Here is a 26,696-nt window from a genome sequence, read left to right on the forward strand (position 1 = left end):
ACTACCCAAGTAACAGAACTCCTGCACTTTAATCTCTAGGTGATCTTATATTTTGATCTTCATTGTTTTCGTAGTTTTCTTTCTTGCGCACCTCATAACTTCTGTGTTGTTCTTGTTGATCTCCATGTTGAATCTGCTACGCACCTGTTGCATTCCATATATACTCATCAATACACGAAGATAGTGGAGTTTTTAAAGCTTGTTGGCAGCTAAAGTTTGAAATAACTACAGTTACGGATGCATCGACATCATTTGAGATATAAATATATATGTTTGCACAAGAGGACTCTAAGAGTATCATTTTGTAACTCTTTTAACTAATTACTAGCCTTAGTTAGTTGGTAGCTAAGAATTTAAATATAAGGATTTAATACATCGATGTACTTGTATGTGTTCCCTTTTCCAAACTAGAATGTGTACCTTTACCTAAATTCACACTTAATTTTAAGAGAGAGGTTGGTAAGGAAATATACTGTCCATTCTAAATTTATTACAAGCTCAGAAAAGTAGAAAACTCTTGTTAACCAAAACGTGACCTTTATTTGTATATACAGGGCTAGCCTAAATGATACAATCGGGTTTCAAAGCAATTTTATTTACAATTATACGACGAACAAAGACAGATAATACATGAAAAGATACGTTCACTCACCAAGTTTCCAGTACATTTTACAAATGTTCAATGTGTAGGCCCTTGGTCATCCGGCACACATCCAAACGATAATCCAGAGTCCGTCCATACATTCACTAGCATGTTTCCGTCAATGAACGTCACAGCAGCAATGATGCGTTCCTGCAATTCTTGCAGCTTTGTTCCCCTTGGGGGTGCATAAACTTTGTCCATTGCCGCAAAACATTCCTCGCTGTTTTCTACGGAATGCCCAGTTCATAGCTTGCACGAATATTTGATTTCTATGCGCTGCGCACAAAGCTCGTGCTCCACGGTTTCACGTGCTCCACGACTTCCTCTGAGAAACACGGTCATCCCGTGCTACACAGACAACCAGTATCATGAAACTGACAAAATCAACGCAAAATGCTCTGGTGGTGACCAGGTGCAGCTTTTCCGTGTTTGCATACGATGCACGCTCAACGCTTACAACCGACGAACACTTCGCATATTCTAACGCACAAAAATTCTCCTGCATTGCTTCCATCTTGTAGAGTGTCGTCAAAGGCCTGCGCGCACGCGAGCTATGAGCCGGACTTTTTAAATTTGGTGAGTATATCTATCTTTTCATGTATCACCCATCTTTGCACGTCCTATACTTGTAAATAAACAGTGCTTTGAAACCCGAAGAATTATTTAGGCTAACCCCGTATAATATATCAAGAGTAATCAGAGTAAACCCAATTTCAAACAATTTGGAAAAATGATATCACCCGGCAGAGAGCTTTTGCAAAAATGTTTTATACAATTTCAATGGATGACATACGTAGTTTTCTACTTAACAAATGCTTTTATCCTCATTATCTGTTTCACTTCTAATTTTTGTGTTTCCGAAGATGAGTCTTGATATGGTTTGAATTATAAAAGAAAAAGGAACTTTGAAAAATACACGGAGTGTAGAGTGCATGTGAAAAGATCCGGAGCACGCCTGACATTAAACAAATTAGTTTTCACAATAAAAATAACTACAAAATGTAAGCCTCTAATATTTATGGACTTTGAAATTTCTATAACAAATAAAAAAAATAAAATAAAATAAAATAAATAAATAAAAAAGAGGAATCAAGGATACGTTATGATTGGTATCTATTATAGGATTTCAACAAGAATGTTACTCACTTTTAGCACTATTTTGTAATCAGATATTGGCGCTCTTCCAGTCCACACGGCGAATTTACACTCATCACCTTCGATGTGCTCCGTTACACCCAATTCCGAGGTCTGGAAATAAAAGTAACATTCGTAACTACCAGTTCACTCAATATTACACCTTTTAAATAAATATAACCATTCCTTTTACTAGCTAATAGTAGTAGAATTAGAAAATATTATGCAGTTTGAAATCTAATTCTAATGTGGATTTCACACTGTACAGCCTTGTTCAAAAAATTTTGGCCATCCTATTTGCTTTAAAAGATGTAAGTTCTTTTTAAATCTTTTTCAAATTAAGGAAAATGATGAAGAATTAGTGAAATAGCTGCACCTCCTACCGTATATATAGTCTCTTCGAAGACAACGTAATATAGTTCTCATCGTAATCGAATACGTTTTCGAGTGATATAATCCTCAATGAGTCGTTATTTTACATATACGGGTAATACCTAAGTATGTAAATATATTAATAGAAAAGGATCAATATTAGGTCCAGCCAGTTTTCAGAGATGCTGGGATGAATAGTGACATTCCTGATAATGTTTAAGTCCACATTCATCCCCTATGCGTATTAGAGATAATACTTGTAGAAATATCATGGAATTTCCCTTTCCACGACACGGTGAAGTTTCTTTACATCTTCCGACTACTATGTTCTTCAATATTGATAGCCCTTAGCGGTTAAAGACTGCCTTACTTGGAAATACGAGTTACACGCAATTAGTATCTTTGGTCCATTAGTAGATAAAGGAATGGTAGGAGAGAGAAAATTAGTTTCGAAACCTCCTTCACTGATTTTTAACAAATCTTCAATGTAAGTACACACTAGTTTTAAAACTTATCAACAATATCATCATTAATATTCTTATGGCTCAAATTAACGTTTAACATGTTTGTTCGTTAACTCTCAACTTTAATGACCCATAACTCAAAAACCAAGATCTGCATGCAAAAATTTCATATTCATCTGTGTTAGACGCGCAAAGTGCTTAAACTGAAAATTTGCTATATACGTGATCATTTTATTTTTTGAAAAATCTATCAGAACATCTATTACTATTGGGTTTCAGAACATCTAAGAAAGAAACGGTAAAATCTTGTAAAATCTTGCTTCTTCTATGACTACTATCTGTAAGTATATGAACAGATATGTGCCATTAAGATTTACTACTCGCATCATACAATTTCAAAATATTTGGTAGTGCAGTCCAGAGAAATTTATTGACCTATGGATATGTTTTGTTTTCTTCGCGTATTCAAAGCATTTCCCTTCTGGGAAGAATTCGTTAATAAATGACGAAAGTGTTTACAAGTGTGAAACAGAGTTATTATTATTTCATCCTGCCGCCTGCATAACACCTTTAATCAGCAGAGCTTCTATATGGTCAAACTAAATGCCTCTTTGGTATTTTCATGCTTAAGATGGAAAAAGGTGCAGTAGAATGAAATGAAGCGTTCCGGGTAGTAATGAAAAACTCAAAAATTTGTTGCTTGAAAATCCCACTTAATAATGAACTCTGAATGGACAAAATAATCATAATTTATTTTAAAACTATATTTTCTAAGGGAAAGAGGAACGACTTCCATAAACTGAGAACTGGCTGCTACAGAGCAGTTTAATATTGCTGTATAGGTGATCAGCTCGAACATCTCAATTGTACTTTCCGAGCGTTGAAGTTGCACGTAACTTTGGCTTAGTTCATCCTTACTACCAGAGATCTCTCAATTGAATGTTCCCTGGAACTGGGGACCATATCTCTATCCACTGCCATAAGCGAAATGAATGAAATACTTAATAATGAATACAGCATAGCTTTTAGTAGGCAGTCAGCATATTGAATTTACAAAATTTAAATCTTAGTGCGGAATAAGACAGATATTTTACAGGCGATATTTTTATACTGCAGAAATAATTTACACCATACATACAGTTTACAAAGTACAAAATAATACTACAAGGTTATTAGTAATTACCTTACATATAGATGTACTCTGAATTATTTAGTTTTTGTTTCAAATACATTTGTTTTCTGCAAGTTGTCCCGTGAAGTTCACCCTATTCATTGGAATCAATGGCAGCCAACATACACAGACAGGTTTGTTAAAACGCAGCTACCACTACAGGTAGCGAATTTGTAAGAGTGCATGCTTTTTCATGATTACTACTTGAAATTTTTGTACATAAAATTATAGATTTTGAGAAATAAATTAAATTCATTTCTACTTTCTGAGAGAAGTATCACGTAGAAACAAATCTTAATTTAATTTTTCATGTTATGTGGTTCTAAAGTAGCTACAAAACACAATTATATTCGATGATTACTAACTTACCATGAGTTTGTTTTTGTATATGTATTTCGCCTTCCCGTTGGAGTCTTTCACTTCTTTACTGAAGAGAAGGTACAATTCGAAAAGGAAAATATGCCTCTCTCTTCCTTTTCTAATTATTTGTTTTGGATCCCACACTTGGAATGTGTCTTGCAGAATCACTTCTCCTAGCTTATCCAAAGTTACATCACAGCCTTCGAGCAAGGACAAGTGCATGGCATCATTCGCTTTCTTTGGTACATTTAACATCACTTCTAAACCATCCTGAAAATTATTAACATATGTATTGATAAAACAAATGTTGTTAACAAAGAAACTGGTATTTACTTCTAACCTTATTCCAGCTATATACTGGTACACTAATAATGAAAGACGGAAAAATACTTCTGCACAGAAGTCAACTAAGACTAAGTAATTTGAAGTCACCATCCCTGTATATGGCTGGAGCCCGGGAAAAAATCTCACACATGAGTGGTGACGGGATTTCACATTGGATCCAATCTTACGAACTAGAAACACTACCCATTTCCCACGATCGATAGCTCAATGTGTTTAAATCATAGAAACAAGTTTTTACTTCTTGAATATTCGGAGACAGCGCAAGTTTACCCAATAAAAATAATAATTAAATATACAAGAATCTGCTATACATGATTTTGCAAATAAATGCATTATTTCCATCAGCTAAATAATTTTAGCTATTTTCCCAGTCTTTCAAGAAGTGAATTATATTTCAGTCTTTACGATTATTTCCTAAATTTATTTAGAAGATAAACAATTTCCATCATCTTTAACTGCAATTCTCAAATGTAATAAATGAAATATCTCGTTTAAAGTCCTAGGAGCTACGCCTGAAGGCTAAAGGAATGGGTGATAAATGCAAGTGAATGGCGAAGGAAGAATTATTAGACTGAAGATAGTGGGAGGAAATACAAGAACCCCACAGACACGACGATGCCATAGGATCAAACAAGGGCCATCATACAACAAAGGCGAGCGATCACTGAACCATCGTGATGCTCGGATCATAAAGCTAAATAAAAATAGAAGTACGGTTTCCTTTTGGGACAGGCTAATATGGGCCATGAGTATTATGGTCAATATCACTCTCCGACTAGCTTTAGCTCTCAGATATCAATTCGACATAGGCTGGGTATACCCTCAAACAGCATTTGGACGAGGGTACAGCAAAGGAATATACATCCTGCCTCAACACAAGATAGAAAACGGGCTGTCCAGCTGGTAGGTAGACTTCTTATTTCGACTACAGCAACGCAGCTCTGAGTAGTTCTTTCGAGACAAGCAAATGTGTTTCAGACTCTTGAACAAACACACTGAAATATATCGCGTGAATGCTGCTGCTGCTGCTATTATTATTATTATTATTATTATTATTATTATTATTATTATTATTTATTATTTATTATTATTATTATTATTATTATTATTATTATTATTATTATTATTATTATTATTATTATTATTATTATTATTAAAACTTCATATAATTTTTGATATGGCAATAGCATTCATGATTTAATTGAAGTTCCTAAACACAGGGACCTGTATATTGTATGCTACTTAAATACATGTATTCAATTAGCTGATTTATCACTTAGCGAAGATGCACATACTAAATAGTAAATCCCTCATTTACAAACTAGCTGGGGTAAAACGTTATCTGTAAATTTGAAAGTCCATTAAATTACGTATTGCGTTACGAATTTTATATTTAAAATGGGATATTACACGTAAAATTGTGCTTATAACGTAAATTTACAATATTTAATGTAATACTCTATTAGCAGCAAAAAACTCCTTACAACTGTGTATTAGAAGGGTGGAAAAAATCAAGTGCTTTCCCACTGAATGTCGTTTCTCAATAATCGAAGATATGAACTGCTGAAATGTTCATAATAAGCATCGTCATACAAACGCATTCGTCGCCGCGTCTTTTACACCTCTAGTCGAAGTGCTTGACTCAAAAATTTCTTGCTTGCTCCCAACTATATTTGCTACATTAGTCATTTTGTCAAATCTATGGTTTACTGTACTTCACCTTGCTTAGAATACATGGAAAAATTTTAGACTGTTTACTCCGAAAATCAAAGAATTTGAAACTTACCTTTATTTCCCCCTGACCTTCTTCGCAACATGACTGAAGATCTTTGAGCAACAGTTGATATTTGGTTATCCTCTGCACAGGTTTAATTAGGTACGCTGCAATTGGATGCTCTACCGAATGTTTCTTTTGGAGCTCCTCAAAGAAAGACCCTCCATGTTGAACCAATAACGAATTTGACTCCGGTTTATTTTTACAATATTTTACATACATATCAAATTTCTGGGCCTGAAAGGAAAGTTCAAAATTATGAGATAGCAGTTTAAAGAAATAAATATATATAAATATATATATTTCTTAATTTTATAACTTACTTCAGTATTTCAGTATTTCATACAGAAAAAATATATTAACTTAAACATAACATCTTGCACTAATCTCGTCAATATGAAACTAAACCAATAATTTAACTCTTAACGCGTTTTCACTTCCTATTTGTCTTTTTTTACGCTACTTCTCAAAACTAATTGTTTGTTCAGAAAGCATTTCACGATGGATCATCACTCTGGACATATAAATGTTTAGTAAACGTCCGTAAAATAGAATTACATTTCTTCCACGAGATCATCTGAAGGATACAATCTCTATAATAATATACTCAGCAACAGAGAATGTAGTCCCCCAGATCTCGTTCACTTTATTGTCCTGAATTTCGGGATTACTAATTCCTAGTCTCCGGCATTACAGACTACTTAATAGGCTTATAATACCTAGGTATACTAATAAAAATGATACAATAATAAGAATAATATAATTGTTATGTCTACATTTGCTCCTTGGGGAACGTCGTAAACGTTTAATTCTAAGATTAGTTGATTCACTAGATACTAAAAGAAAATCACAACTAATAATAAGACCACTTCCATTTATCTGTTTGCTAGTTGGAATGCACTACAAAAGTTACTGATCTCGAAGTCTTGAGAATTGTTAATCCACTCGAAGTTTTATTTACTACTCAAAACCATTTAGGTAATTACCAAAAAAAATTCACGTTTTAGTCAATACCTTTTATTTTTCAGGCTGTATACTACAGGAGCATGAAGGTTTGTTAAGCATAACACTGCTTATCATTTATTTACTTTTCTTTGATTTTCATGTTTCTCTACAGTATTTCTAGATTTGCATTTAAGATAAGTTTTACAGACTCCATTATGTTGATATTTTGATTATTAAATTTATATTTCAAGATTTAAAAAATATAAAGAAGCTACACTTCTAGTTTGTACAATTATGACTATGGATAATAAAATCAGAGGACTCACCATAAAAATTAGTATTTCTAGTTTTCGACACATAAATGCAAAACAAAATCTGTTTTAATTCTATCTGAAAGATTATTACATCTACGATTATTACATCTAAGACAAAATAAAAGATCTCACTTTGACTTCTGGAAAAACTTATGATGTGAACTATACGTACCCACGTTACAAAACAATGACCAACATCTTCTGGCATTGTCTCGTATTTCTCTAGTTCTTTGAGAAAAACTTTTTGGTGAAAATCATAAATTTCTTCCATATTTCCAAAGATCACATCCTCCTTCCCTAGAATTGGCGATGGAACATTGGAATTGGTTCTCATTTCCTCTAAAAAACATTTTATACACGTTTCAAGATCTTTTACGTATGTGCGTTCTGTCTGAAGTAATTCAGCCATGATGAATCTGCAATGAAATAAGCACAATGTGAAATATTCTTGTTTAGGAGTATTAGACAAAATATATGTAAGGAAAGTAATGTAACATTAAAAAAACATGAAATCCACACTACTTACTGAATTTCATAGTCATGTGACAAGAACAATGAAAGAAGCGACGGAAGAAGTTAATGAATGTCGTTTCCTCTCTCCTGTATTACCTAAGAGACTGAGATATTCATTCTATGTACGAATATCGAGTTCATTAAAATCTTCTTTTACGTCATATGAAACAATTGCTCTTTATACTCGTTCTTTAGTCAAAGTATGAATGAGGAATACAAGCAAGAATAGAAACCGGAAAAGTAGCCAGAAGAGACATACTTTGCAGATACTTGCACAATGAATTAGGACAAAAACTCATCATGAGAAGTGTTATACTACAGAAGCAAGAACATGAACGCTAAGCAAAAGCAATGGAAAGTAAGTCACGCAGAGATGAGTATGGTAACGAAGAGAAAAGAGGAAAAACTGAGAAGCAGCGAAGAAGTACTGGGAAAACTGCGGAGAGAACAATATTGAAAATACTATCCTGAAACTTGAAGCACCAATATCGCTCTACTGTTAAACCTAATTAGATGAAGGACGGACACCTAATTGAACATTGACAGCACAAGTGATCTTAATTTCTTAGAACCCCTTTCATATAACAATTTAACCGCTTTTGGCTTCACTTTGATATATTCTGTTAATAATAACATTGGGCTACATTCATGTAAGTCATGTGTGTGCAAAATAGTATACTAGTAGCTTGAATATTGACTTCACTTACTCTTTTCGCCTTGCAGAGCGCCGTTTTTCTTCATTTAACTCTTTCAAGTCCTTTGCTGCTGCTTCTTTTACTTTGGCTTCTAATGATGGATCGGAATTTCTATCAATAGACAAATCTTGTCGGTTCTCACCTTCAACTTGGATTCCAAGAGTTTCCTCCAGCTGAGATCTGAAAAAAATCATACACGATAATTATTTTATTGATAAATACACTAATGTTTTTCGCGCTGAGGGCTATATAAAACAAACATGGACATATACGAGGGTTGGGGCAAAAGTCATGGCAACCATTTTTTTTCTTGCAGATATGTGAGCGGATCACAAACTTCTATGTGTCGTGTGGAAGTTCTGCAAGCATAGTGTGTATGCAGAACAACAGATGGCTCTGTGATAGCTGGTAGTAGCACAGCGAGGCCTGTGAAATCAGTCAGTTGGTGAGTGTCGTGCGAGATGGAAATAACCCGTGTTGAGCATCGCGCTTACATCAAAATAGCCGTTCTCCGAGGGTGAAATGCGATGGAATGTCACAGTGAATTAGTGGAAGCGCTTGGTAATAATGCCCTACCATACCGGACAGTAGCACAGTGGGTAGGAAAGTTTCAGCAAGGACGTGTGTTAATCAGTGATGAGCAACGTTCGGGACGACCTGTCAGTGTGCGGACCGACATGGCACGTGTCGTCATCACCCACCGTACTCTCCTGAAATATCGTCCCGTGACTTTGATCTCATTCGAAAGATTAAGGAACCACTATGTAGTAGGCTGTTTACAACACGCGAGGACATTGCTAACGCTGTGCGCGAACAGGTGACCCGATTCACACATGGTGTGGCAAATGCTAAGGCAGATGGTATTCAACGCCTCCCACATCGTTGGCAGCGCGTGGTGCAAGTAGCAGGGGACTACTTTGAGGGTCTCTATGCTCAGGTTTGTCATGTCAACTGTATGCGTACTGTGTTGTCATTCTTTTGCACCGTGAAGGCCATATAGCCCTGTATACTACCGTAATAAATTAGTGTGTTACGATATTTCAGTGGTATTCATTGTCCACACTTGTAGGTAATACCTTGTCCTTTCGTATGTATATGTCAGATTTTCCAACCGGACTGGTATCTTCAAGAAAAAAAATAGTTGCCATGACTTTTGCCCCAACCCTCGTAGCTTATGAGATCTAAACCATATCAGCTCTTACTGAGAATCGAACTAGCATCTCCCATACCGAAAACTGTAAAGCTAACCATTTAAACATGAGGCAGCTTACAAAATGTATTTCTTATAACATTCAATAAACAATTAATTTAAAATAAAAGTAAAGAAATTTTATACAAGTTCAGGATAATTACTTTAAGTCCAGTCTTATTTCAGATTTCTTTAATCATTTCTATGCCTTAAAAAGAAATTACAAATTTAGATATAACCGTTGTTCCATTAGCTTAACAACCTAAAAAATACGAGTATTTGACAATTCACTTACACAAGGATTTGTTCTCCTTTACTTCGAAACTAGAAGGTGCGAAAATCAATTCGCGCTAGATATTTAAATTAATGTTCGTTAGATCTTTTTTGTAAGAAATTCTTAGTTTTCTTGTTCCTGTTACACAGATGGATGATTACATTCATAAGATGGACGAACGGCTCTCGAATATTCTGATGATTAGTCTGACCGCTGACTTGATTTCCGTTTTCTCAATTTCCACTAGTTAACAGAGCATAACCATAATAATTATTACTACACATACACAAAATGCTTACAGATAGATTTTAACATCTCGGATGATAAAATAGTAAATATTCCCTGAACATTTTATTGCTTTGTGTTTTATTTATTTATTTTTTAATCGTTATTTTCTTTTGACGAGTTTTTAGTTCTTTTATCTCCTGATATATTTATAACATTACTTTCAGTTGCACATAGACCTTTATAATTTCAAAAGTTTTAAAACATCTAATCAATGAAGGAAGGCATTCGGAGATTCAAAACAAATACTTAAAAATCGGGTAATTTCCGGAAAACATCACCTTTTCTTTTAAATCACTTCGAACCAAGCCTGAAAACGCAGTGTCAGAAAGTAAGTTATTAAGTCTACAGCAAAAAGAAAACGCCATATACCTACCTGTACTTGTCCATTCGAGAACTAAAGTCCTTATAACGATTATCAACTGCTGCTACCCAATGTTTGATGGAACTAGCATGTGCGTGACCCTTCTCTACCAGACTATCGGCCAACTGAATTAATAGTTTTACTCTTTCCCTAGTTTCCTGAAAATAAATGATTATATATTGTAAATAACAGTATCTGTATTAAGCCCTGATAAAGTGACTTTCAAGTTATCTGTTCATATTGCTAGAAAGAAAATTTAATGCAATCAATATTCGTATCCATTTCATGAAACATTTCAAATTTGTTTATTGAGACAGAATACTTCTGACTTGCCTATGTACTGTTCGAGATAACATAATATTTAAACATGAATTCTGGAGCAAGGTCAATATGAACTGCACGATCTGAAGTGAAGGGAAAAAAATACGTATTCGGCACACACACAAAGAAGCGCCATGGGCATATATACAAGGAAAACTTCCAGATCAACGGAGTTCGTTAGGTGATTGTTAGTGATAACATACACTGATCACCAGTTGAATTAGGGATAGCAGGACAGTTGTATAAAGCGCCCTGCAGTGCCTCACCAGTGCATGTGAATGAAACGCATCGTGCGTGTACTGCAGCCGTGTGCTTCATTTTCGGTATCTGTGTCAATGAAGTGTGATGGCTAGACGAAGGACCTGAGTACATTTGACCGTGGTCAAATCGTAGAGGCCAGATGACTGGGTGGCTGCGACACTCGGATTTCCAAAAGCAACTGTGTCAAGGGTGTATCCTAAGTACCTGGCTTCCGATAAAACCGCACTCGCACGCACATACTGTCGCGTTCATGGGCGTGTCGACTGGCCCGCATCGTAACAACCGATAGACAGGCCACAGTACATCAAATCGCGGAAAGGTTCAATGCAGGACAACAACAACGTGTTAGCAGCCACATAATCTACAACTACTTATCCGCCATGAGGTACAGAAGCCATTGCAACACGCGAGTATCCCTTCTAACCGCACAACACAGGAAACAATGTCTAGCATTGGCAAAGGAACACCGCAACTGGACCGTGGAAATGTGGAAAAAGGTTGCCTGGACAGATGAGTCACGTTCCACATTGGTACATGCCGATGGATGGATATGGGTGTGTCGTCAACCACACAAGGCAATGGATCCATCGTGTTAGCAGGGAACTATGCAGGCTGGTGGTGATGGTATTCTCATCTGGGGCATGTTTACATGGACTAAAATTGGTCCCTTAACACGTGTGACACGGTTCCTCACAAGTGAATACTACCGCAATCTTCTTGATGACTATGTCTTGTCATCTACTCGGCTGCAACATCCGGATGGTGACTCCATCTTTCAGCAGGACAATGCGCCGGCCCACCGTTCTAGGATAACAGCAAACTGGTTTGATGAGCACTCCTCTGATCTTGCAATACTTCCCAGACCATTACGGTCACCGAACCTCAATCCCATCGAAAACATCTGGGACGCCATGGAACGACTCCTTTGGACTGTGTATCCTCTTCCGACCAACTTGTGGACTTTGTGAGAGACTTCGCAGCAGATATGGATTGAGATGCCACAACAACTTTAGGCGCCTCGTGGAGTTTATGCCGCGGGAGGTAGCCGCCGTTATCAGAGCAAAAGGTAGTGCTATACCGTATTATGTAGGTCTCCCTAATTCGACTGGTGATCAGTGTAAGTAACACTAGAGTTAAAATAATAAATAAATAAATAAATAAATAAAGGGAGGTAGTAATTTTATATCGAATATTTTCATTCTTGAGTGAGGCACATATTGCTGATATTGCTCCTTATTGCATGAAGTTTACGATATATGATTTAACAGCGCACTGTTCTTAATGCAACTACCAAATTCAAATTTCAATTAGTACTAGAACAACAACTCAACTATTTCACGGAAAAGAATTGGTAAAGCAATTATGCTTTATAATTAACTTTGGTTATACATTCTACACACAATAACATAATTCTAATTAGTACAGATCATTTCTTTTTCAAAGCTGTACCTTCTCAACAATAGGAGCAATACCCTTATCTGAAAAAGGCATATATCGTAATATAATGTCACATACAGAGAGAGAGAGTTTTCCAAAGAAACGTAAATAAGAGCTGATTTAGTTGTAATGTACGGCTCTCTATCACATATGCCGTCAACAATTAATGACCAGTTATTTGGACTCTTGTTGCCTATTGCATTATACAAATAGGGAAAGGAAGGCAGAAATATTTGTGACAATAAATTTTATTACTATATTGTAAGTGTTTAGCAGAAATAGGCTTTCATAACATGCAACGAAATTGACAATAATTCGAAAATGCAAGATGTTCTACAACATAACCAACTATCAGCAGATGCTCATCAAAGCTTTTGATGAATACGACGATAAACAAACTCTATATTGTACTCATCTATTTTTTAAATAATAATTTACATAAATGTCTTACTCACTTTGGCAGTTCCTTTGAATTCGTTATGCTCTTTTAACAATGTCTCCGTCTCCTCTTTACTTTGGCCAACATTAGTATGGGTGGATAAATAAAATTCTCCGGTGTCATGAATCCATTCCAAAGCTTGCTTCGCAGAAGCCTCAAATAACACAAACTGTTGACACTGATCTAGCCTCTTCTTCTTCTGCGTCCAATGTTCAAGGACTCTATTTTCTTGATTCAGCATATTTTCTAAGATTGCTATAAAGAACAATAAAGTATATGTTGTAAATGGACTTTTCTTGAAATCATATTCTCAAAAAATTAGTAACAGTCATTGTGCAGGTACACGAAATTAGTCTGTTTGGAACTAAAGGAAGTATCAGTTCCTTCTTCAAAAATATACATTAAAAATTAGATAAATTAATTCAGAATGTTTAGATTTCTCCTACTTGTGTTTTTTATTACATTTTTCTCTTTATATTCTATAAAAGAACGAAAGTTTCTAAGTGTGTGCTTTTAGAAAAAGAACGAAAGTTTCTAAGCGTGTGCTTTAAGAAACATTCTCCGAAAACTTATCCCAGTGACTTAAAATGTTATTTTTATATGACGCGTCTCGGTTAGTAAGGACGAACTCAACCTCGGGACGATATATTACTATTAACTACGTTGTATGGAATTCGTCCTTTTCCCTCATAATAACAATAACTAATTGATATAGGAACATTTTCTTGCGTCTGTCCTTATGAGAAAAGTTTAAGAACCATTTTTATCAAAACAAACCTTTACTGAGTTTGCCCTTAGTATCCAGAATGCCTTATATAGTCATATTGATATTTTTTCATTCTAATCATATAATATGAAAAAAATAGAAAAGTTCTTATATGATTATTCAAGACTATAAATAATAATAATTTACTTTGAAACTAGTATAAAAGTTTTTTTTACTTTTTGTGTAGTTTTTATTTTATACAGAGTTACAATAACACGAACAGTATGTAACTATTGCTTGTCGCGCAACTTCATTTAGCAAAAGCAACATTCTGGACTTTTCTCCAACAAAAAAGAATACGAAACAGAGTAAGGTTATCTGAGTAACCAAAACAAACTACCTACACCGTAGTTCAGACGAAACGTTAACCATACGATATTCAGAACTTCAACATTTAATGAACAATCTGACTTAACAGCTAGTATGCTAAAATAATAATAACTAAACTCTATTTCTTCGTTTATAAATTGCTCTCACGGACGAAATACACGAAAAATATGAAAAGGATGGGACGGAAAATGATTTATTCCTCTTCTCGGACAACGATCCGCAGACAATCGAAAAGCAGATTATTAAGTTCCGAACAACAGATTTATATTATATATGTATAAAGCTAAAACAAATAACTTACTTTTAACCCTATTCTCTGATGTTCGTGTTCCAGTCTCTCCCTGATAATTGTAATACTGAAGATTTCTAGTTGTGTACTTTAGAAAAGTTTCCGCAGTTCTCCTAGCAAGGGTACAAGCTTTCAGAAATGCCTCTTTCTGTTCCTGGTGCTTGTTGATAAGTTGTGCCAGAACGGCGGCTTTATCTGTGGCTCCACCTACTTTATCACTACCACACCAGTCTTCGTCTCTCTTGTACTCCCTTTCCAAGCTATCCAACACAGAGCATACCTGGAATATACACCACATAATAAATTTCATATTACATATTTAAATTATATATATAAAATGAAAAATCACAGTTCTTAATTCATTACAATAGTACTCACAACAGATAACCAATGAAACTATGGCTAAGATAAAAATGACATTTAACTGTGGCTGCATGCATATATATAACACTACGATCAAGAATATATTAATGATGAATATAATAATTTACAAAATTAAGTCATATCTGAAAATGCACACGAAGGATTATCGAGTCTTATTTACAAAGTTTTTGAGAAAAAGATACATGGGCAATCCCAGAAGAAAATAAAATAATATATGACTAAATGTTGATAAAGATGAATTATAGTCATTATAAGTTGAGTTGTCCTGATATACGATACAGTCTACTGAAAAGCTTGCTTCTTCGTCACGACTGGAACTTCGAGTTTCGTAACTTGTAAAACTGATCAAATTGGAATATGCAAGTGATAGATTAAATTGACACGGAAGTTAAATTTCAGCGGGGGCACATCTAGAGATTTTACCAATCGTCTCAATCATTTTTAATTCCCTGGAGCTTGTATCACAAGCTTTAATAGAAAGAGCAGCTAAAACATCAAGGAAATAACGAACTATAAATAAATTTAAAAAATAAATAATGAAAATGAAACCGGGCTGAAAGTAACACTAATACCTGTAACGCTGACACGGACAACTACATTTTATCTCGTAGTCTACCGATTTTTCACTTGAATCTGTTTAATGTATCTAGATAGTATAACTGAACAATGCTTTTCTCAATGAAGTTAGGAATATAGGTAGTCCCTACTTACTTATTACCGCCTATTTCAGTTTCACATTTATCGGTTCGAAGATTACTTTCCAAGTGAGACGGTGCTATCCTGAAACGATAGGTCCGAATGGAACATATATTTGTGAATTTTCAAAAGTACATAAATAATAGGCAAAAATGTACACGAAAACTTAAACGATCAGTAAACACAATCACGAAGAGTCTGACTCGTGATTCTTTTCTTTCTTTTCTTTAAAGGAAGGAAGCAAACTTTACAATCTGTTGGTTTAAGAATAAGTAAGCAAGAAAGTTCAAGTGCCTATAGGAACCTAATTTCTCAGCTAATGTATGAAAATGATAAAACTAAAGAACGATGTAGGGACACGCAGGAGAGAAATATGTACAAATAGACAGTCATATGTGGTGTGTTTGTACGAAGGGTACAACCCAATAATAAGGCGTCCAATAGGAACGTGTGTGAGTTTGTACAACAGGAATATGTATGTGTGGTCCACACTATAGTCCGGCAGAACTAGGTCAGGACCAAGATTTGTCGTCTATAGAATTTCTTTTTACGCATTTGTGTTGATGAAGTGATAAGATAACAGAAAATGCCGGGTGACATCATGTCACTGTTGGGCATTTGTTAAAAAAGCAGGTTATCAAACTACCAAAAAAAAAAAAAAAAAAATCACTGTGAATCAAATTTGCAATGTTAAAAAATTATAAAGAATACTTTGTACATATAAAAGCTATAGTTTTATTCCTCCTCTTACATCATAGATAGTCATAAGAAACCATAGAGAAAGGTGTATACTATCATATCAATCTATAACATATCAGAACAGTGTATCCAACTTACAAGCAAAAAAATTCTGTCGTGCCAAATGCGTTAAGAACACGCATGTAATAGTTTCTATTCCATATTCAAATAAAGGTACGTGTTAAATAATAGAGAAATATGGTGACGTCATATGATTGTATCGTATCTTAAAGCAACAAGGTATCTAACTTACACAAGAAAAAAATCAATAACAATGGCATTCGAAATATCGCACATGATAACTATGGTTTCTTTCTACTATTCATTTCAAACATAGTGATAATATACCAGAGAAAAAGTAGGTCAGGACAAAGATTTAACCGTTTATTGATTTTTTTTCCCTTTTGCGTTAATGAAGTGATATTTAATATAAAATTAAGGGGTGGTACGAGCTCACCCTTGGGCATTTTTTTCAATTGGGAATTTCAATTTTCGTTTACTTTTTGATCTTGTTCTCAAATATATAGAATTATGTGTTATTTGAAAATATTAATATGTTTAGAATGTAGTAAATATGTTTCTTGTTGTTTCAATTGAGATAAATAATTGAGAAGAGGACAGCAAAAATAAAAGCAAGGGAAGGGAAATGCTTGTTTAGTTGGAAATTCGATTGTGACGAGAAGGGAGAAAAATTAATTGTAAGTCGAATGCGTAGGATTCAAAACATTATTAGCTGCAGTAAAGTATACAATGACTATTTACACATTAGCCTTGAAGAAAAACTATCTGAAAACCGGGATGTAACAGTGAAATTGTGTGTCAACATATACTATACATCATCAACCCATCTAGCCAGACACCGAAAGAGGCAGTCTCAGGAATCATCTGCGGTGGTTTCTTCTCCTCCCTCCAAAAAATAAGAAGTACATTTCAAAATACATTTTCAAGTTCACGAGACATAGACATTATTGATGCCTTGACTCATGAGCTGACTCCTCTTCCTGCATCTATGTTTGATAAGAATGGAGAAATGCGAATATCAAAAACAAAATCAATCCTTAAAAGACTTCTGCAAGTCACTACACCTGCAAGATTATCCCTTAATTCAATGTGACCATTATTGTTGGTGTTGCTCTTCTGTGGACTCTACATTGGCCTAGTCATGGAACAGTGGAGGATTTAATATTAAATTTAAAACAACGCATAAAAGTCAAGCTGCAAATAGGTGATGTGTACCTAATTTTTGACAGATACTATGATTACAGTCCAAAATCTGCAGCAAGAAGAAGTAGATCTACTTCGACAACCTCAGTGTATCAACTGCAACAAAATACACCAATTCCACCACAGAAGATTGTAATGATAGTGACAAAAAACAAACAACAACTTATTGAACTTATCTGTGAGGATTTGTCAAATGATGAGTCCTTCTTTGAGGATGTATTAGATGGCAAGAAAATCGTCATCACAGGTTCACGTAGTATGCCTCTCGAAATATCTTCAGGCAGAGCAATAAGACTTCGACAGGACATGGAAACAAACCATCAAGAAGCTGATATAACTCTTGTAGAGCAAATGCTTGTAGTTGCAAAATAACAACGGAATACAATCACTGTAGTATCCGATGACACTGACGTTTTCATATTACTTTTGTACTACTACTATAAGGAAAATATAATGAACTGTGTACTAATGGAGTCTCCAGTTGCAGAAAGATTAATAGTTGATATTCATAAGACAATACAGAAACACACTGAAATTGTCTCAGAACTTCTACCAGCACATGCCCTATCTGGGTACGACACTGTATCCTGTTTTTATGGTATAGGTAAAGGTAAAATGTTAGGGCAATTCGTTCAGGATTGTCACTTTCATTCCTATAGAACGTATGTGCAATTCTACCAAGTTCTGCAACAGGCGACAAAATTTGTTTCTGCATGTTACAGCCAACAATACAATTTCTGATGTTCCTGTGAAAGTTTGGGTGAGCTAAACTGGCAAAGGGTTTGCCATTCCTCCAAGTCAGTGTTTTCTTCCACCAACCAACGAATCATTTACTGAAAATGTTAAAAGAGCACATTACCAGGTGTATCTACGGAAATCGGCAGGAATAAGCAATTCAAAAAGTCTCGATGCTGTGAATTATGGGTGGGTTAAAAACAAATTGAACAAATCACTGGTACGGTACCCATCACAATCCCTCCTAGAGTTCCGTATGACCCTGAATCAATTTTGAAATTAGTAAAATGCGGTTGTTCCAAAGGGAACATATGCCGATCCTCGTTACTGTTATCGACGTATGTTACTGTTTTGTTAAAAGAATACCTGGCACTTTATTCTGTAGTTGCAGTGATCTAGATTTAGAATGTTTTAATTTTCATTAATGGAAATTAATTCACTGAATCCTAAGACGTTTCATGATTAATTATCACCAAAATTATATATATATATATATATATATATATATATATATATATATATATATATATATATATATATTGGTTTCTGAACAACGGTTCATATCATTTGTGAAATACGCATAAAGATTTATTTAAAAGAGCCGAAATTACCGAATTGTAAATATATGTAACTTGCTTTTACTATAGAATATCAATTGCTTTATGAAATAACGCAATGGCATCACAAGAGGGTATTTCTTTTTTATCGCCAGTCTGATACTCTGTGTTTTAGCAAATATTAAGTACTGAAAGATATTTTAAATATATTTACGTGTATCTTTAAAGTAAAAATTGAACAATTACTTTAGCTTTCTGCATTTATATTATTCATTATCTTGTTGTAAGTTTGATTTACACAACATATACTTGTAGATTTGATACCTTTTTCACAAATACTGTGCATTGACAACAATTTGCCTGTTAGTTTCTAATACTTAACATCTGAAGTCAAAGAGAAGATAAACTGTATCAAACTTTTTCAATTCACAGTTTGATTTTTTCCACTTGTACGTTTCATACCCTGTTATCACAGTTAATGAGAAGTGATCACCCACTTTATCTGGTTTAACATCAGTGTGTTTGAAATGACTAGTGCAAAAACAAATAGTTATTATAATGTAATATTTGTAATGGCATTGTTAGTATTTTTTTCTCTTGTGAATTAGATACCCTGCTGTTTTAAGATATAACAAAATCACATGACGTCACCGTACTTCTCTAATGTTTAATACCATACCTTTACTCAAATAAGGAATAGAAACTATTACATAACGTGTTCCTAACGGAACTCACAGACATGATTTTTTTTTTGCTTGTAAGTTGGATACACTGATATGTAGTATACACCTTCTTTATGGTATCCTATGACTATCTATGATGTAAAAGGAGGATTAGAACTATTACTTTCATATTTACAAAATATTCTTTACAATTTTTAACATTGTAAATTTGATTCACAGTGAATCTTTTTTTGCAAGTTTGAAAACCTGCTTTTTTAACAAATGCCCAACAGTGACATGATGTCACCCGGCATTTTCTATCACTTTATGATCCTAACTTTAAAGTGAAATGATAAAATAAACTATACACAAAAAAAACCCACCTCAGGAAAAAAAAATGATGTTTATCTGCCGAACTACTGAGGTAGAAAGTAAATCAACTGAAGACTGTGTTGTAATATACTTCCATGATTAAGACTGATAATAGAAGTCCAATATAAACAACTGGATAAATTATATATTGTAACGTTTTTTCTGTCTATAGGGTAGAGCAAAATACGGTACCATGAGATTGGATTTCCCCATCATTTCTTTTTTATTACAAAAAGTCTCCTCTTGAATATAAAATGTCATAGTAAGTGCAATTCCTCTAATTATGTAGGTTAAATTAAAGGAACGCAATGACCAGGAATGTTAGGGTGGTAGGTCACTCAATGACCGGGCGTCTTAGAGAGGAAAAGGAGCTCAATAATCAGGCGTCTTAGAGCATGTAGAAAAGCTGCCTCTCAATGACCAGGCGTCATAGAGAGGGGTAGGGTGCTCTCAATGGCCAGGCGCCTTAGGGAGTTGGTAGATTGATCAACCGTGCGAGATTGATGCTTCGTAAGGTGTACTCTCCTCTTATATACCAAATGTTGCTGACAGCTTCCCTCGCTGTCAACAGCTTGTTGAGTGTTGACAATGATGGACTAGATCATCTTCATTGATGTGGTCTGTAGAGTGTTTGTTTACTTCAAGCACGTGGAGTAGAAACACATGGTTACATCCAGCATGGTGTGAAAACACGTGGAACCTTACAATATGTATGATATAATCAACAGTCCATTAAATATGTCCGATTTACTTCGATGGTTTACTTGAATACATACATCCCGTTTTAGCCATCTTAAAGACACAACACACTCAAAAATACTTATATATAAACTATGCAATACATTTGATCTTATTACCTGTTCCGCTGTTTTGTAGAAATTTAGACTAGCTGTGACTAACTTGTGCCTTTCTTCCGCACACGTTACAAGCTGTTGCCATCTCTTCGTTACTTCTTCTGCAATTTCTCTAATGCTCTGTGGATCATAGTGGTTAGCATTAATTAATGCATCTGCTCTATGCCTTACTTGAACTGCGGACGTGTGGGTTTTCTGGAAAAGAAGAGCAACAATAATTATTAACATTATGTTACTACTATCCTCTATTCGTTGATCGGTTAATTTGAAACCGAGCAGGATTTCCTTCTTTAATTAGGACGTCTTCGTCTTCATTTTAAAAACAACTGTCTTGAAAATATTCATCTTCAAATTTCTGGCAATGATTAATTTACTATTCTGTACAATCGAGTTATATACATACATTATCTATAAGTTGAAAGTCAATAATTTATTGGATTTAAATTATAAACATGTAAATTATCGTAAATAAGTACTAGGCAATGGCCTTACGAATTTTTATTGTGGACTCTTGTAGAACTTTATTTTTGTAATTGTAGATTTTAATTTCTCTATTTAAATAATTAGAGCAAAATTTAATGCTTCAAAAAAGAAGAAAAAGAGGAAATTCACTTTAAAATTAAAAGCTACTCACCTCTTTAAAAAGTATGTTTTTCTTTCACTACTAACTACATTAATATTATACATATACCTATCGATATTCAGTGTATTTACATACTATTCTTAACAAATTTTAATTTCTTATAAAATATTGAAATTAATAATTAGTGATTTATAAAATGAGATGCAAATCTGTTAATATGTAGACAGCAAATAAAAAAAAATATACCTGAAAATATCAAAAAGATATTGTGACATGACACAGAAACACATACAAAGGACTTTTCAATCCCATAAATTAGAAAGAGGAAAAAGTTTTACTATCGAGCTTCAAATGTATCCCATCACTTTTATTCTACAGAATAGACAACCAAACAACTTCACACATCATGTCTTTTACGTAGCAGCAGCTTTTTAGATATATACCAAAGAAGAGATGAAGACTGACTTTAAACAATTCGTTTATTTTGTGTTCTTTTGGATAGTTTCTGGTGTAAGAATTTTTATTTACTCTTATTAAAATCAATATTTTGTGTTTAAGTCAAAGAGCGTCATTATTTATTTGCGGACAGTTACTTACTCACAAAGAAGATATTTCGCAGGTTGAGAACTAATATTTCATTTAACTTTCAACTCCAAAGGAAAAATCCATTATTGGTTATGCTCAGTAAGCTCTTTCACCTTTCTCGATCGGTTATTTGGAAGGTGAGTAGGATTTTCTTCTGTTATTGGGACGTCTCTGTCCTTGTTTTAGGAACAATTCTTCGTCCTCATTATTGAAGGATAAATACAACGCCCTGTGATGTTTTTGCTGTTCTTTTCACTTTATATATAAAACTGAATGTATGTATGTTTGTCCAGTATACAAATCCACACCACTAGCTTGGCATACTTCGAAGTAACTGTATCAAAGAGACCCTAGGCTAATTAAATTTTTTTATGCGTATGCTAAGGGAAGGGGAGAGAAAGCGGTTTTTAGAGAAAAAAAGATGGTTTAAAATTTATACCAAAAGTAAAGTATTTCATGACCTCTTCATGTTAGGAAGATGAAATTTGTACGTAAACTATTTTTAAAATCAAGCTGACATACACATATAACTTACAGCTGAAAAAAAAAAAAAAAAAAAAAAAAAACTGTAGCGGTAAGACACACACACACCCCTAGAGGTGAGGGTGACACGTAGTTAAAAATGATCGAAAACGACTGATATTAGTGTTGAATCCATACAAAAATACATAGTTTTCAGGGTTGCTGAGATGAATTGAGACACTCCAGATGCCGTTTAAATCTTACTTTAACCACTATCGGCATAGGAGTGAGAAGAGATGAAAAATAAAACGTAGAATTGACTATGATTAGTGTAGAATCCATAGTTTTTAAGGTCGATAAGCTGATTGGTGACAGTTCTGATTAAATTTAATCCCAAGTTCAGTCAAGAACGTGCTTGTCAGCAGGCCTAGGAATTGAAAGGGATAACTTTGTTGTTGCCCGCCATTGTTTATTCTATTAAGTTATTTTCAAATATCACGCAAAAACATTATTCTTCCTGTGCGAAACCGAGCACTTTTGCTAGTTTTATATATTGAAATCTTATACATAAAACTGAATGTATGTTTGCCTGCTATATAAATCCTTACTGTTCAATAGTTTGAAATTAATCATGGAACATGGTTAGTACTTAACTTCGAACTGGGTTTTTATCATGTCACTTTTGTTACAATTCATTCCTAAGGGAAGTGGGAGGAAGAAATTCAAAATTATGCTAAGAACAGAGTATCTCAGAAGATTCTCATTACAATTAATTGGACACTTATTCCAGCCTTTTCGAAAATTCCGCCTTTGATGTATGTCGTTCCACTTTCGATCCCCGGTGGGAGAGCACAAACAATTTAATTTCACAATCATTCACTTTCATTAATCACCTGTCTCGTTTAGCCTAAAAGGCATACCTGTAGCAGGCACGTAGCCAAGGGGGGGGGTCCGGGGGGTCCGGACCCCCCCCTTCGAGACCAGAAATGAAAAAAAAATAAGGAAGGATAAAACAAAATGAAATGACGAAAAGAAGGATCAGCGTTAAAAATTAAAAAGAAAACTACAGGAAGCTTTTGCTTACTCTTTCTTATGAGGAGATTTGTATTACTTGCAATATGGTGTCGAGATAAGCGAGATATTCTGGAAGAGTCAGAGAATTTGAAATTTCAAGAAAAGTTATGGAATTCTCAGAATTTCTGCTACTAGTCAGGGAGATTTCAAGCTTTCGAAAGCATAGTACCGTTGTGTAACAGCGTGGATATTTTAAATCATAATTTTTCGTCATCGCATCCTTGCAGTATCAAACATGTTATTTCAAGGACAATTTTCTATTGCTCTTTTAACTTGTCATTTGGAACCGACAATAATTGACGGAATAATAAAAACAAAAATTTATGTTGAAAGAAAGTTCTGTTAGCATTTGATTCAACAGAGAAAGGAACGTATATATTGTAAAACTAGTTGAACATACACATGCTTCGCCACAGGGGCTGTATTTGGAAGTCAACGCCTGTGGGAGTATCACCATGGATCTCAGCGACGGCGAAAACTATGGATTTGATACTAATATCGGTCATTTTGGGCTATTTTTTACATGTCTCGGTATCCACCCCCGCTGACTCTCAGCCCGCATACAATTGTAACTAAATTTACAAGTCATCGCTAATGGAAATGTCACCATTGATTTCAGCGACCGCGAAAACTATGAATTTGACACTAATATCGGTCATTTTGCATTACTGTCTTGGTATCTCACCCTCCTCCGGTGACCCCGGCCCGGAGCCGAATATCGTGAATTTGGAAGTTAATGCGATCCGAGTTTCACCATTGATTTCAACGACCGCGAAAATATGAATTTGATACTAATAGCTCAAGTGGTAGAGCGTTGGCTTCGCATTCGAGAGGTCGTGGCTTCGAATCCCGCTGCTGATCATCCTGACTGACATTTTCCAGGGTTTCCCTCAGTCCTACCAGGCAAATGCCGGGATGGTACCTACTAAACAGGCCCTGGCCGATACCTTCCCAAACTCTTTCCATTGTTAATGTTGTTGGATATCCAGTGTAAAATAGCCTCAGATCTGTATCTGGTGATTGTTAAATAAGTAAATAAATATAGGTCATTTTCTACTACTTTTACATGTCCCGGTAAACGCCCTTCTGAAATCCCGCTGGTTCGAATTTCGAACAAAAACGTTTAACTCTGGTCTGGAGCCTGGACCAAGGTATTCGTGACTAAAATTTGGTAACTCTCGGTCAATTTGTCTGATTCCCAAGCCGATTCCGGTAAACGCCCCCTGAGACCCCCTGTTTAGAAATTTAAAAAACGCTTCGTCTTGATCTGGGGCCTTGGCCAAGATACCCCTGACCAAAATTTGGTAACTCTCGGTCCACTCGTCTGGTCCCCAGGTCGCACACAGACAGACAAACACACAAACAAACTCTTTATTTTATTTATATTAGAAGATAGTTTACGAGACAGTATTGAGTATGTACTTTTTATAATAATTGAGGGCATAACGAAAGGAAAATTGTAATATTTGAATAAACAGGACAAGGACGTAAATATTGTAAAATCTTTTTCAATACTTTTTCTTTATTATTATTATTATTTTGCTCGAAATTTCTTCATAGTTTGTTATTAAAATACTTGCCAACATATCCTCATTTTATTCTCCTAACAACGCAATATATGTTGATAGTAAAGTAGTTTAGATTGATCGAGCTCCTGTGCCTTCAGAATTTCATGTCACTTCCCCCCCCCCCCCCACCGTTACGAAATCCTGGCTAAACGAACCAATATATGTTCCAGTAAAATAGTTTAGAAGGATCGAGCCCCTTTTGGGATGACCACAGTATTTCATGTCACGGACCCCCCCCTTCACGAAATCCTGGCTACGTGCCTGCCTGTAGGAACGTTGAACTAAAAATAAATAAATAAATAAGATGAAAAAATCACTTTCATTCAAAAATTGGTTAAACTAAAAACTACTGAATAAACGCTCGACTTTTTTGAGTAAGTACACTCGCTTTTGGTATTCTCTTGAAATGCACTTTCAGTAATGAATACCTGAATATGAAAATTTCGCAAACATACAATGAACTGTATATGACATATCACCAACTTTCATTCAGTATGGGAAGACGAACACAAAAGATGATTTCGTTTTTCTTTCGTTATAATCTACGGAAGTTCTTATAGAAGTTAAATGATCAAAATCTGATTGTTAAATTTAGATATCTATTTTTCTGAGTTCGATTCTCATACATTCTTTCACTCCCAACAGATTATCTAGAATAAAGTGTAACAAAGCTTATTAGTGTCATATCTTTTGCCAATATTCACTTCATCAACGTACCGAACGTCCTTTGGTTTGTACCTTCATCGAATCAAACGCATTTTCACTTAACATGTTTTTCTTACCTAATTAACATTTTTTTATTAACATTTATCAAACTAACTACAGTAAAATACTATAAAGAGAATTATAAGGTGGATTGATTGTTTGTTTATTCGCATTTAGTCATCCTAAGGATCGTTATGCATATTCTTGAGGACAAACTGAAGAATTTATGAACAGAAAATATACGAACTGCTTATTGTAAACTGGTATTAAAGTTATAAAAATTATGGTGTTTATTATAAAATATATTATTTTACCTCAATGGCAACCTGAAACTGTTCATGTTCTTTCTTCAGCTGTTCAGCCTCTTGTAAGCCACTTGGAATTGCGAAACTGGCCATCAGCATTGCTTCACCATTACGTATCCAACTAATAACCTACAAAATTAATTAGTATAATTGAAGAGAATCGTATCAGTATGTAAAAACACTAAATTTCACGTCAAACAAATAATCGAAAATTTTACTAATATAAGAAAAGTTTTTTGAAAATTAACAGGTAACAGTTAAGAGCAGAAATAAATAACTAAATCTTCTTCTTCTTCTTCTAATAATAATAATAATAATAATAATAATAATAATAATAATAATAATAATAATAATAATAATAATAATAATAATAATAATAATAATAATAATAATATAAATTTTGATACACATGACGTAAAATGTGAAAAAATACTGTAAGTGTAAGATACCCGTATCATTCCTTTGGGGTTTGAAAGGAGAGATGTGTAAAATAATCGAAAGCGAACG

General features: G+C 34.5%; 1 protein-coding gene across 6 annotated transcripts in view; it reads right to left on the reverse strand.

The window, feature by feature from the left end:
* trio (trio Rho guanine nucleotide exchange factor) overlaps positions 1 to 26,696 on the reverse strand; it is a 1,041,517-nt gene that overhangs the window by 348,919 nt on the left and 665,902 nt on the right. For all 6 annotated transcript variants that reach the window (XM_081765424.1, XM_081765422.1, XM_081765425.1 and 3 more), the window contains 10 exons: positions 26,199 to 26,318; positions 20,911 to 21,102; positions 14,698 to 14,965; positions 13,317 to 13,555; positions 10,855 to 11,000; positions 8,743 to 8,910; positions 7,695 to 7,938; positions 6,276 to 6,500; positions 4,154 to 4,414; positions 1,790 to 1,891 (listed from right to left, as the gene is read on the reverse strand). In XM_081765424.1, coding sequence (XP_081621550.1) covers positions 1,790 to 1,891; positions 4,154 to 4,414; positions 6,276 to 6,500; positions 7,695 to 7,938; positions 8,743 to 8,910; positions 10,855 to 11,000; positions 13,317 to 13,555; positions 14,698 to 14,965; positions 20,911 to 21,102; positions 26,199 to 26,318 — 1,965 coding nt within the window. The remainder of the gene's footprint in view (positions 1 to 1,789; positions 1,892 to 4,153; positions 4,415 to 6,275; positions 6,501 to 7,694; positions 7,939 to 8,742; positions 8,911 to 10,854; positions 11,001 to 13,316; positions 13,556 to 14,697; positions 14,966 to 20,910; positions 21,103 to 26,198; positions 26,319 to 26,696) is intronic.

Source organism: Thermobia domestica, chromosome 7 (assembly GCF_964235325.1).
Source record: "Thermobia domestica chromosome 7, izTheDome1.hap1.1, whole genome shotgun sequence".
Taxonomy (NCBI): domain Eukaryota; kingdom Metazoa; phylum Arthropoda; class Insecta; order Zygentoma; family Lepismatidae; genus Thermobia; species Thermobia domestica.